General features: G+C 35.5%; 1 protein-coding gene across 6 annotated transcripts in view; it reads left to right on the top strand.

The window, feature by feature from the left end:
• The window catches only part of FMN1 (formin 1), a 209,578-nt gene that overhangs the window by 178,959 nt on the left and 16,842 nt on the right, over nucleotides 1-13,777 (top strand). For all 6 annotated transcript variants that reach the window (XM_069784109.1, XM_069784110.1, XM_069784107.1 and 3 more), the window contains 2 exons: nucleotides 3,354-3,405; nucleotides 6,634-6,783. In XM_069784109.1, coding sequence (XP_069640210.1) covers nucleotides 3,354-3,405; nucleotides 6,634-6,783 — 202 coding nt within the window. The remainder of the gene's footprint in view (nucleotides 1-3,353; nucleotides 3,406-6,633; nucleotides 6,784-13,777) is intronic.

The following is a 13,777-nucleotide window of genomic DNA, read 5'->3' as shown; positions in this document are numbered from 1 at the left end:
CAAACAAAATGTGCTACGTGTAGTTAGGCTATAGAACACTTGCCACAGCAGTTTGTGGAAGCTAAAAAGGTTCTAAAAGCTTAAGCAGAGAATGAGCAAGTTCTCGGGAGAGAATCCGTTGAGAATTACATTGAAATGACATCCAGTACAGGAAGCATTTTGTATGAACTACAGAACCTCAGAGGCAGAGAGAACACTCAGGGGAAGGATCGTGTGTTTGTTCTGGTCCTTAACTCTAACTGAGCACCTCCTTCAGTGTCTGCCAGAGGCAGGATATTAGGCTAGATGAATCCCTGTGCCAATCCGATACGGCTGTTATTACGTTCTTAACTTAAGGAAACTGAGGAAACTGAAATCAAGCATGTGGTCTAAGGATGAAAGCATTACATGATCCCACTTCAGCAGAAAGGAAATTCTATGCGAGCAAATGTGGTGTTGCCAGAGAAATAAAAAGAAAGTTCTTTCATTTGTGTAATTCATTTTAATTGCCTTCAGTAATTCCACGAATTAAGATGAGGATTGGTATCTTGACTATAGGGCTTTGAGGACTCTGTTGAGGAAAATAAAATGTTTCATGGAAGCCTTTACTGACAGCATTGATAGTGTTAATTATTGCAGCTTGTGGAGGGGGAGAAAAAGAGCAGGATATTACAAATTCTGAGTGCAAGATTACTAAAGGTATGGGAACTGAGCATGACGTCAATGGTATAGAATAAGGGGTGGATACTGTCCTAGTTTCAGCTGGGATAGAGTTAACTGTCTTCCTAGTAGCTGGTACGGTGCTATGTTTTGAGTTCAGTATGCAAAGAATGTTGATAACACTGATGTTTTCAGTTGTTGCTCAGTAGTGTTTAGTCTAAAGTCAAGGATTTTTCAGCTTCTCATGCTCAGCCAGCAAGAAAGCTGGAGGGGCACAAGAAGTTGGCACAGGACACAGCCAGGGCACCTGACCCAAACTGGCCAACGGTGTATTCCATACCATGTGACGTCCCATCTAGTTTAGGAACTGGGAAGTGGGGGGCAGGGAATCGCCGCTCGGGGACTGGCTGGGTGTTGGTCAGCGGGTGGTGAGCAATTGCCCTGCGCATCATTTGTACATTTCAATCCTTTTATTACTACTGTTGTCATTTTATTAGTGTTATCATTATCATTATTAGTTTCTGCTTTTCTGTTCTATTAAACCATTCTTATCTCAACCCACGAGTTTTACTTCTTTTTCCCGATTTTCTCCCCCATCCCACTGGATGGGGGGGGAGTGAGTGAGCGGCTGCGTGGTGCTTAGTTGCTGGCTGGGGTTAAACCACGACAAGATGAGAGAATTGCTCTGGTTTCTTGTCTTACCCATTATGTAGTATTTTTAACTCCTATTTACGTAGAAATTGTTGCATAGAGTTGTTCATTTGTTTTCTTAACAAGTCTCAGCATCTAAATTTCAAATAAATGCTTTTAAATAGTTAATTGGCAGACAAGCTTATAGTTAAAAATATGGAAAATACCATTTGTCACATAATACAGTTATTTTCTTCCTTCCTCTTTTCCCTTATATTGGTACACAAACATGCACACTGTTATATTAATGTAAACTTCCTGTGTTCCTTCCTAGAAGTCACACCTTTTTTCTACTTTCTATAACAAGTTAAAATTTCTTTCCTCTATCTTCTCGTATTCTGTTCTTACAAGATTAAAAAACAGTAAGTCAGGTCTTACCACCTTATTATAAATGTGTAAGTGTGTTGTCCTTCTTAGTTATTGCATTCTTGTTCGTGTGCAGGGACCTAAGGATATTCAATTTCTGTTGTGAATGTAGCTAAGCTGGGAAACTTAACAATTTTTCATCTTCTTAACAACCAGAAAGAAATTATTAATGTAATCATAAAGTGTACAATTTTATACGCAGTTCAGCTTTTAACCATCTTTGGTTTTCTGTATGTAGTTAATTTTGTATCATGATGAACCATCAGAATTCCAACCTATGCTTTCTACTTTTAATGATACAGAATGAAAGAGTTGTGGAAATAATGAATTAAGTATAGTAGGTTAACTTTAGCTGAATTTCTCAGGAGCACGAGATGAATGCAATAAATCAGAGCTGCCTTATCTTTTTCAGTTGCAGCTGTCTTGCCACCAAGATTTGAGGTGGAGAGTTCAATGGTATAGAATTAGTCATTTTCCTTGCAAAGGGCACACAATATTGTTTCTGGCTTTTGCCATACTGAAATAATCTGAATAAGTGCCTCCAACACACTTGCCCAATATAAGTAAACGCACGAGTTGAAATGAAATTGTTTTGTTAACAGCAAACGTTCTGAAGTAGTCCAGTTTTTAAATTATTTTAACTGTCTTAGTACAAACCTCTGTCAGTAGCCTTATAATGAAATGGAATCATTCAGGCTCAATTTCTCAGTGGCCTTGCCTGTGAACTCCAGTTTGTAACTGTATTTCAACCAGCCAACGCGCTCCTATAGACTGAGCAGCAAAAAGACACAGTTCTTTATCTTTGTATAAAGAAGTGTCTGAATTCTGTTTATATTAACATTTGCACTTACAAGATTATTCTAATGTGGAATAGGAATAACTTTTCCACATTAGTGTTGTTTTACATACGTGGTATTCTGCCGCAGCTAAAGTTGCTCCACTGTATTAAGAAGAATTGATCAACATTTCGTGAAAAAAACTAGTGCTTTTGCTTGAGTATCCAGCTCAGGAAACATTTTCAAAAGTAGAGAATGCCCATCCTTTGAAAATCAAATCCTTTTAAGTAGTTTGTGTGAGCATTCTGTAACAGAGGCACTCAGATTCACTAACCGTATTTCAAATTCTTGGCTGCTTTTTCAAAAAAATCGTGTAATACCATACATTTAAAACTTAGTACATGTGTTTTCACTTTCCAGCTTCCTGAACAAAATGTGATAGCTATATGGAACAGTTGGTGTTAACTATGTTTGGTACCTGTTCAATTCCAATTGAACTTCCAATTATTTGCACTGCAAACAGGTTTAAATTCGTAAGTTTTGGTCAGCAACAATAAAGAAACATACACAACTTAATGTTCTTTTTTAAAATCTGAAAGTCAAGTTTAATTATTTGGGTTTTATTCAGATTAATGTCTACCGCTATATATTACAGTATGGATTTTAAATGACTTTTCAAATCCAGTATACTTTATCGGTACATTAGAAGCATCCATTAAGGTACAAGAAAGCAATAAAAATTGAAAATTAGCAAATGTTTATCACTTGTATTATATTTAGTATACAACCTATCCAATTTTGGATGTAAGAGATATTTAATCTGTGGGATCTCTAAAACAGTAAGGCAGTAATTTATATCTTTGAAATGTTTTTCACTGGCAGCTAAAGAAGAACGTAAAAAAGAAGAGAGCAGTTTGGAAAATGCACAAAAATGGTAAGGTTTTTGCTAGTGTTTTCTCACGGTTTTGGTCAAAGATGTTATTGATCTTAGGAATTACATTAAATAGGAAAAAGGATCTGTACTTCAAAGAAGTAATATGCTTTCTGAAAAATTCTTATGTAGTCTTCCAGGAAAAAGTTCAGTTGAGTTTTTAGCCAAACAGTGTACTGTGTTTGAGGTTTTAATTACTGTCAACATTGACCTGAATCAGAGTTTTACAGAATATTGTAATAACTGATTAACTACTTAACGTAGTAAAAATGTATTTCATTGTCACTGAACATTTTCAGCACTTAGACTATTGAATGCAGTATACTAAGAAACCAGTGAAATCCTAATGCTTTCATTGCCTGAGTATCTGTGCCTTACTTAGGCCAAAGGAAGCAAAATAGGGGAAGTGAGATAAATGGATTTATAGATAGATAGTATATCAGTAAGTTAGTATTTCTAATAATTTTTTTTAACCAAGTTATAGTTTTGTGAGAGTGAAGGATCTGCCTTTAACCTTGTCTGTGTTAACTGTGGAACTGCTATAAATCAGCTGAGGTAAATTAATTTTTAACTTCTTATCAATATTTTTTCTTCATGGTCACTAAAAGCAGATCTGTGGTAATTTGGATTTTTATGCTACTTTTCTGAGCCCAGAGTCTCTCCACCTAACTGAGACACCTAGGTTAGTCTTCCTAGACAGTCAGGAAAAGAGAGATAGGCACCTCCCAGATGCAGTTCAAGTCTTCGGTGAACTGTTTCCATTTGCTTGCAGAAGGTGCCTAAATTAGCTGAACTATTGGCTGACATCAGCTGGGGCTTCACCTCTTCATTTCATTTGTCAGTGGTGGCTGGCTGGCTTGTTTCCTTTCTACATAGCTACCAACCTACCTTTTGTGGCACAGGCTCTTTCACGTTCTACCTGCCTTGTAACCCTTCTGGAGCAGAGTAGACGCTCCAGGGATGGAAGTATAATTAATTTGCAGTTGACTTAAGGAATTAGTTGTCTGATACAGAGTTTGGGTTTATTCAGTTGATAACTAAACATACAGTATTTTAAATTACTGCTAGAAAGATCTGTTACTTTGAAAGTCAGAAAGCAGCCCAGGAAGCTACATTAAGCTGGATGAAAGCAAAACAGTGCTACTGGGAGAAGGGCTAAGGATGAAACATGAGGAGGGGATGAGGAGTAGGTGTCAGGATGAAGGCAGCGTGAGAGAGAGTGTGCAGGAATTCAGAATCCTGGAGCATGCAGAGACAACTGTATTGGCTACAGCTGGGATGGAGAAGGGTTCTGTTAGGAATAGGAGAGCACGATGTTACCGGGGTTGGCTGCTGTTACATGAAGCCAACCTGAGAAGAGAGTTTCTGGTCTTGCTGTTCCTGGCTGAGCTATCCTAGTCAAGGGATATGAACAGCTGAGGAATATTTGGCCCAACGGAATGTAATGGAAATGTCATTGCCCAGTAGACATAAACTGTTTTAACCATGTGATTATGACTAGGGTATTTTAGTATTTTTTAGGGTTTGAAATCCCAGAATGGTTTACACAGATATTTAAACCTGTATTAGTGTTTTCTTTCTTTCTTTATTTTCTCCTTGTAGTGTCACTACAGGACCCTTCAACTCAGAATATTATGGGCTTATTCATACTTATTTCATTGTGATACCTTTACTGTGGAGCACCAATTAACTTGAAATATAGTTACATGTTTTATACAAAACCTATGTAAGAAATTTAAAAGGTTAAGCTTATCATATATGAGGGTTTAAAAAACTATTATATCAATAGCTCACCTTGAGCAATATGTGATATTCTTCAGCATGTCCTAGAAGCTGTATCCATCTTTGAAGTATCAAAAAAACCAGAGCGTATTGGCTCATGTGGCTAAAATCCAAGCTTCTATACTTTGTGAAGCAGATGGACTGTATTTTTGGGGAGTAACTTCTGTTGATGGACTTTTTGATGGTTACTTTATATTCTTCAAGCCTAGCTAAAAGCTTGAATCTCAACCTAAGGCAAAAAAACTTGACCCTAACCTTAGCAATTCTGTATGAAAACATGCAATGTGGACTATGCAAATGCAAGTATAAATTGGGAAAGAAATATTTACTGAAGCTGCATCTGTTGCTCAAGTAACATCTGTTGAATAGTTGGGGACTCCTTACAAGTCTTTAAGATACCTTTTATTTATTTTATTTTCAAGATTTACACTTCCTGTGTTCTAGATTTAGGACCATTGGGCAATTGTAAAGAACAATGTAACTTTCTTCTGCTTAAATAAAATCAGTATTTCAAGAAAAATTAGTTCTTTTGAAACATGTTGTTACCTTTCTTTTTAAATTACAGCATTATTTTTAATAAGTATGACCAAATCTTTCAGGATTGTTATATCTACTTTGCAGAGAAAAGTGATTCAAAAAGTGATTCAACCTTTACGAAAGTGAACATACTTTTGTTTCATTACATAAGTACCTAGTCATGTGAATCATTCCATTTTATCTATACAAAGCAATATCATAAAGGTTAAAAATGCACAATCAGTTAAAATGCTATCGGAAGTATCATCTATAATAAAAAACTACTTTGAAAATATCCAGCTGTATAGCAATTCAGTAGCCATATTACAAAATTTAAAAAGCATTAAAATATTGGCAATGCATTTTCATAAAATTAATTATCTGCTTATTGACACATGTGGAAGGAGATTAATTGTTTTCAGTAAAAACTTTGCAAACTGACTATTGGCACTGTCTGTGGCTTTCTTCTTGCTACTTCCAATTCTCCCTAAGTACTTGAAGGTTATTTTTAACCACACCTGTAGATTTTTTCCTGACTTGGCATGTGACTCTTCCATAGTCCTTCAGTAAAGATAAATGGGAGAATAAGGTCTTCATGGAGTGTTGCAGAATAAAATTAAAGAAATAGATATAATATAGCATCTCCTGAAATGCAAGAAGTTAAGTTTTTCTCATTAAAATTGAATGCCCATGATTTGTCTGTGTGACATATCTCTATGATGGCTCATGCATCTGTAAGTTACTCTCCTGGGAATGAGGTAGGTGTTGGAAGATTAGCTATACTCAGCATGAATTGCTGCTATGATTTCCAAGGCTAAGGGGAAGTTATGGTAATTACCAGCCTTGACTACTGAATCAGGAACCAGCCCTCAGAGAAACTGTTTCCCCAGTGAGCTTATGTGTTGACAGTTTTTTTCCCCCCCTCCCTCGCAGCTTCGAAGAAACAGTGGGATACTTTGGGATAAAGCCAAAGCCTGGCGAGAAGGAGATCACACCAAACTACATTTTCACGGTGTGGTACGAATTCTGCAGTGACTTCAAGACCATTTGGAAACGAGAGAGCAAAAGCATTTCCAAGGAACGGTAAGGTTCTAATAAAGTCATTAATACCATTTTAGATGTCTGGGAAACTGTTCCTTCTCAAACCCAACAAATTATACTCCTATATTTCACAGGCGTCATTGTTTTCTTTCAGATCTAATGGACATCAAGGAAAGATTATTCCCTCAGGGTGCGTAGGAAAATTCACCAAAGGCATGCTGTCCCCACAAAAAGATAAACACATATAATCTGATAAATTACACTTTTGTAACCCCTTCCAATTACTAGCTAGTAAAATGAAAGGGGAGCTGTGCTAATTTGTAACAGATTGCTTCTCTGTGCATTTTCATGTTGAACTAGCCTAAATGAGGCGATATTGCTGTCGCAGACAGTACAGACAAATAAAAGTGAATGCTTTTCCAGTTAATATACTGCACTTGCATCAAAGGGAAGCCCCAGAGATTCAGGCCACACTTAGCACAGTGTTGAAGCCCCACACTGAATTTACAGCACTACTTCTGACTTTTGGTGTCCTGCTGAGGACATCAAACTACTTGCCGCTAGATCTCACCACAGTCTCCTGATTTTATTAGTTAGAGTTAAAAAAAAAAAAACCAACACCAAACCTTCAATTATTTTCTTGATTTTCTTAAAGAAGCTTAAAATCTTTTACAAAGAAAAAACAATTCCATTACAAGCACACCATGTTTACCATATCTCAGTTCATTTGAAAAGACCTAAAGAGTGGTAATGTGGTCATGCTTTGGAAAAAAATGGATTAATCACTTTCAGTATGAAATATAAATCCAGGTGCTTATTCCAAATTGACACAGATTTAGAGAAAAATGTCTTTAAAAGTATCAGCAAAAGTAGTAAACTCATTGACACTTACATTTTCTATTTTGCTCCAAATCAGTGGACCTTTTAGGTTCATGTAGAAGTAGATTTTTAAAGGACAAGATGTAGAAATTATAAATTCCCAATTATCAACCTTATCAACATTGTTTTACAGATATTACAGGTTTTAAACACTTGAAAGTTGTAGCTTTATGTATCGTCTATGTTATTATTAAATAGACTTTAGAAGCTGACAACTGCAAATATTTACAAAGAATCTTTTATTTCCTTGTGTCTAGATCAATATGCAAATTTGTTTTACACATTAAAAACTGTGTAAAACAAACAGTCACTAGCAGATTGCTATAATCATGATACGGGTCATCTCAGGGATTTTCTGCTGAATCATGACTTATTTTTGTTCCAAAAGCAGTTAGGAGGAATAGAAATTAACTACCCAAGGGAAAAAGGAAAAAAAAATCCAGACCATACAGCCATTCCTTTTTATGTAATTAGCACCTTGCTGATGGCATACAGTGATCCCTTCAAAGAAATTGATTTAAAATGCCTTGTAAATATTTTAACACTACATAACTTCTTAACTTTCTTAATACAATATTGAAGAAATCTTTGTTTGTAACTAAACTGCTATGTTCTGTGCTTTCCTACTGGGGAGAGATGAGAATTTCCCATGGTTTAATAATTATATAAATAAAATCTACAAATAATAAAAACACAGCACAAATACTTAATCAGCTTCTTTGATGGATACCTTTATTCCTATTCATAAATGTAAAGCAATACCAGTAGAATGCAGAGCACCAGTTACCATAATACTTCAAAGTGCTGACGCTTTCTGGATTAGATAGACTGTTTTTCAGGGTTCACTTCAAATTATTTTACAAAGTTTCATTAATCTCAAAAGGACAACTCATTGTCCTTTACATTCAAAATGTGGGTGATTCATCAAGACAATGAGCTGCTGAAATGAGGAGCCTTGTGTAATACGTAAATTAGAATGACAGAAGAACTGTTTTCATCATCCTAAATTGTTTTGTAATGTGCTAGTGAAAAGAAGAACATCATGAAATCAGTAGATTAGCATGATGGAAAAGCTATTTTCATCACCTGAAAATGTCCTGTAAAGTCATGACCATTTAAGGATTCTGTCTTACAAAGTATGACACTAACAGTTGATGAGCTACTGTCCAAGAAAGTTAGAAAGCAAGCTAAGAGTCATTGTGCACATTGGTAACTAAAAACCTTAGTATGACAGGAATGGACAGCTGTCTTCCTTAACTGGCTAATTAATTGGATGCACTATTTGTTTTGCATTTTTAAAGTTTGTAATTTAATTAAAAAAAAATCTGTTTATCATGAACCAATTCTTTTGTTTTGAAGGAAATTTTAAAGACGACGAATTGGGAGTGTAAGTCAATATTTTCAAACTTGGGTTCTGAAACTGAGGCACTGATATCCTTATGTGAACACGTTTACAGTTGGATTACCCTTCAGGAGGAGCTGCAGAAACTCAGCATAAAATGTGTCTGAATTACCTAGTCACATAGATACCTAAAAAATGGATTTCATTGTTTACATTTACATAGGAATGTTAATATTGGATTATAATTTGTCTCTTAAGAAATATGGCTCAGAAAATTCAAAATTTAATTATAATATGCAAAATTATCGTTATGCAAAAGCATAATTAAAAATGTATTAGCTTAAAATGAATAGTAGTAAAAGTAGGTCGAAATATCTAAGATTCCAAAATTAAAATTTTAGACTCAAAACTAACTACTTTACGTTGTATAACAGACAACTTTAAAATCTCTGAATTTCAGGAAAAAAGAATACTGCCTTGAACTAAATGACAGCCTCAGCTGCAAGAGCCTGTTTTGTCTAAAAACTGCTTGGCTCCCAAATGTGACACAACTGTAGAAATCTAATTAGATTTCTATGAGACTTTTTCTTAAAGTAAAGGAAACACTTTAACTGAGCTGCCCTGCATTTAACCTACCATGAAAATAAATTAGCTGCCTGCAAAATATAGTTGAATCATTGTCTCTTTCCTAGACAAAATTTGCACACCATTTAGGAATGCAAGACAGAGTTACAGACAGATAACAAACCTAGATTGATACAATATGATATGATACATGATACATGATAGGATAGGATATGATAGGATATTATAAATAAATGACTATAGAGATAAAATGAAGAAAATTTTCAAAACTGTATTCCTGATAGGAATATGATGACAGTTTTCTTTCAGACATAGTATTCCTTTCAATACTAGAACACAACTACAATACAATAAAATTTGCTTTGATGATCACCTCTTCATCTCTGACAAACAGCTTAGTGTAAATGCACCATAATACTCATCAAATGTTGGAGACTTTTTTTTTGTCTTGTTTTGCATCAAACCCCAGTTTTGTTGTTGACAGCTTTATAATTTAGTATGTCTGTGCATGCAGGTACATCAACTGCTATTATGCTTTCTTCTGTTTATAAAATTTTGAGATGATAACTGAACTGAAGACTAAAACAAAGATATATTTTTTTTTGGCAACAAGGCAGTTGCACCGTGGTAGATTGCATGTAATTGCAGTCTCACTTCCTTTTCTTAGACTACTGATTTTATCTGCAGTGGGCATGTCTAAGAATTCAGAAGCAAAACAAATATGTAGCTATAACAACTTAAATACATGATATATATATATGTATAATGCCTATCTATAAGTCTATTAAAGCATTCAAGATCTGTTAAAGTATATTTTAAGAGGATATCCTAGCCAAGTCTGAATATAGGGAAAAAGTATAAATACAGAAAAAATTCTAATGGTTTGCAGTGAGTAGTTTCATCGCAAACTGTGATTGCGTATTTTGCAAAAGAAACGTGACAAGGATTATCATTATGTGTTTATGGGTGTTACCCTTTAAATATGAAATAATTAGATACAAAAGGAATTATTGCTGTTAATTGACCCACTGCTTACAATGCAAAGATAAGATTGCTACAATAGTTACCATACTGGATTAAGCCAATCTTTTTCAGATAGAACATACATACAAATTTTATAGGTTAGAATTTGAAAAGAAAAAGAGAACCAAAGATTGTCTCAATAGCTGGAGAAGACGTAATCATTATTTAATGAGCAGAATTATATACTTCATCTTAAAAATAGGGAAAAAGTCCTACTTTTTAATGGTACCTTTTATAAAAGGTCCTTTTTTAAAATGCTTTCTTTGTTCTTGGACTTCATCTCTAGCACAAAACATGTTCATGGTTTCAGCTTAATCTTGTGAAAAAAGGCATAGTGGGTTTTTTTGCCACAAAGGCAATAACAGGTTTGAAAAGCAGAAGCTCTGGCTGTAGCAGTGTAGATAGCTAATGGTAAAGATGAAAATGTCCTAACAAAAGAAAAAGCACCAAGCAGTGCCCAACTAATTTTTGTTTATTATAGTAAATTGGAGCTGGCTATAGCTTTCTACCCAACTCTTACATTTATTAAATACAAAATGAATCATATTCATTGCCCTCTATTTCTGCACAGGAAAACAGTAAGTCTGGGGAGTCCTTGTTTGTAACACCACATGGTCATAGGAGATAATGTGTAATTGCAAAATCTCTTAGCAGTGCTGGCCAATACAATATTTAATATTTTTAACCACAGATTAAGCTAATTATGAGACTATCTTGTGCCTAACAAATGACTGAAATTTGACAGAAACCCTCACCACAGAGGGACTAGTGGATTATATTTTCATTTTCAATATCACTGTGGGCAAAGAGGAGAAATAATCTTTGGTTCAAGACATTTTATCTATTTTAGAAGGCCAGATTTATTTTATAGTTTGATTTAAAAGTGAATTTCTCTTTCATCTATTTTCTTCATGTCTGTATTACCTAAGACAGTGAGAGTCAGTGAGAGTCTAGATTTGCAGGCATCTTGATCAATTTGTACTGTGGTAGAACACTCAGTCCTGATGATCAGTCAAACACTCCAAAACAGGGCATCATCCAGGTATCATACAATCTGCATGTATGGTAAAAGCCAAAAGATGAGTGTAACAGATGTTGTTTATTTCATTTGATATTAAACTAATGGTCTAATAAGGCAAATTGAGATCACAACATAAATGAGTTTTAAGGAAATATTTAAAATATGATCGTTAGGATCATTAGGTGACTTTATGGATTTATGCTGGGAGTTCCTTGTACACATAATTGCAGCATTGGGAAGAGGCAACATATTTGTGAGAAAATTTGATCAATGAACCCTACAGCATTACCAGACTGGAGGCTAGTGGTTCATAGTCATATAAAAGCTTTTCGAGTGAGTTTAAGTTATTGTGCTTGAGTGAACAAAGAGAAGAGGAAAAGGTGCCATTCTACATGTCTGCATTCCACATGCATTTCGAGTAGATTTTAGGTGGCCAGTGTAGCCTTTGCCTATACCAGAAAGGTAGGGTTGAAGTAGCTGGTACATGAATTAATGAAGACTTCTACCAGATTGTTTAGCAATGCAGACAAAGAAAAGAACAGAGGATTTTTACATGTTTCTGAGGTTAAGGTGTAGCTATGGTGCAAATTGAGGAGGTAATTACAAATTACAGGCCTGTGCTGCAAAACAGAAATAGCTATTTCCCATAGAGCATACAATAGATCTGGCAAAGTGCTGTGTCAAGGCTTTTGCTCTTGGAAAGAAAAACAGTGTTTCCTTTTAGGTGTTATTAGGAAAGCACTACACAACAAAACAAAAACCATCGCTGAATCATTATATGAACCTACAGTTATCCATATGTAGTCCTTTTCCCTTCCTCTCTGGAAGGATATGGTAGAGCTAGGAGAGGTAAGCAGAAGAACAGCTTCTGCATAAGGAACCATTTAAATAAAGGGGAATTCTTCGGCTTGGAAAGGACCCTACTGAAAAGGATATGATAGGGATCTGTACAAGCATGATGGGTGAATGGGAAATATAGTTATTACATACCTCATCTAATACAACAGTTGAAGAGCATCAAATGGAATTGGCAAGTGGCTAGTATAAGCCAAATGCAGTGATGCCTCTTTACAGTAGGTATACTTAATCTGTTGAACACTTTGTCACAAGATGTCGCAGATGCCAAAAGCTTACCTTGCTTCCAAATGGTGACAGTGGAAATTCATATTAGAAAAATCCATGGACTGTTATATATGAAGAGAGTTTCCAGCTGTGAAAGTATTCTGGGGATTATCACTGTATGCTTTGGCTGTCCTTGTATGCTCCTAGGTATCTGCTAGTGGCCAGCTCAGATGGACTGAAGCATATTTTTGATCTGAATTGGTGTAGCCTTTTTCTTTCTATTGTTTTTTTCTTATGCACCAGCTTTCCTAAAGGCATAAAAATAATTTTTTTTCTTGTGACTACAGAGCTAAAATTTCTCACACACTTTATACAGATAACCAAAACACTGTCAGTAGATCCAGAAAGAATAGAAACATATCAAGCGTATTAGCAATCTGAGGTTTGGAGACAAATTCCACTGGCAACATACATTTTACTGTATTTGTACTGATTCAGTTAGTGAACGTTTATTCTAAATGCAATGTAAAGATTTGATTAAGAATGACCAAGTTCTTGCCAGAAGATTTAAGCCTGAAGGCTTGATCAGGCAATTGTATTGTACAATACGGTAATAGAAGTGGACAATGTTCAAACTTCATAGTCTGTTATAAGGTTCCTAATTGTGAAGCTAACCAAGAACTCTATAAAATCGTCTGCCAGGCCAGGTAATACACAGGCATCTGTCTTCTAAAATTTTGAGACTGAAATGTAGCCTGTTATATTGCATGGGCTAACTGTTTTCAGGAAACAGTGCTGTTACTTAAGGATTAGTTTATGGGCTGCGTGTAGAAATTACCATATGACTGAGAGCAGTAAAGCATGTAACACACTGAAGGAATTTGAGCTATGGGGATACTTCTTAGTCTCTCAAGGGGAGTCACTGTTCAGCTGTGTTAAGGATCTGGGCTGGGTATGCAGCTTGGCTCTAGGTTGAACAGTTGATGTTGACTGTAGCTACCCCTAGCTTGTTCATCTCCACCCATATCTGAAGATTTGGTTTGCACAACAGTTCCTATGCCAACACAGTCTTATGGCAGAATTTTGAACTTCAAGTCATGGAAAGCTCAGGTGGCACAGAATTG

The sequence above is a fragment of the Haliaeetus albicilla genome, chromosome 5 (assembly GCF_947461875.1).
Source record: "Haliaeetus albicilla chromosome 5, bHalAlb1.1, whole genome shotgun sequence".
NCBI lineage: Eukaryota > Metazoa > Chordata > Aves > Accipitriformes > Accipitridae > Haliaeetus > Haliaeetus albicilla.
The sequence above is the reverse complement of the archived record's forward strand: the minus strand, read 5'-3'. Positions and strand labels throughout refer to the sequence as shown.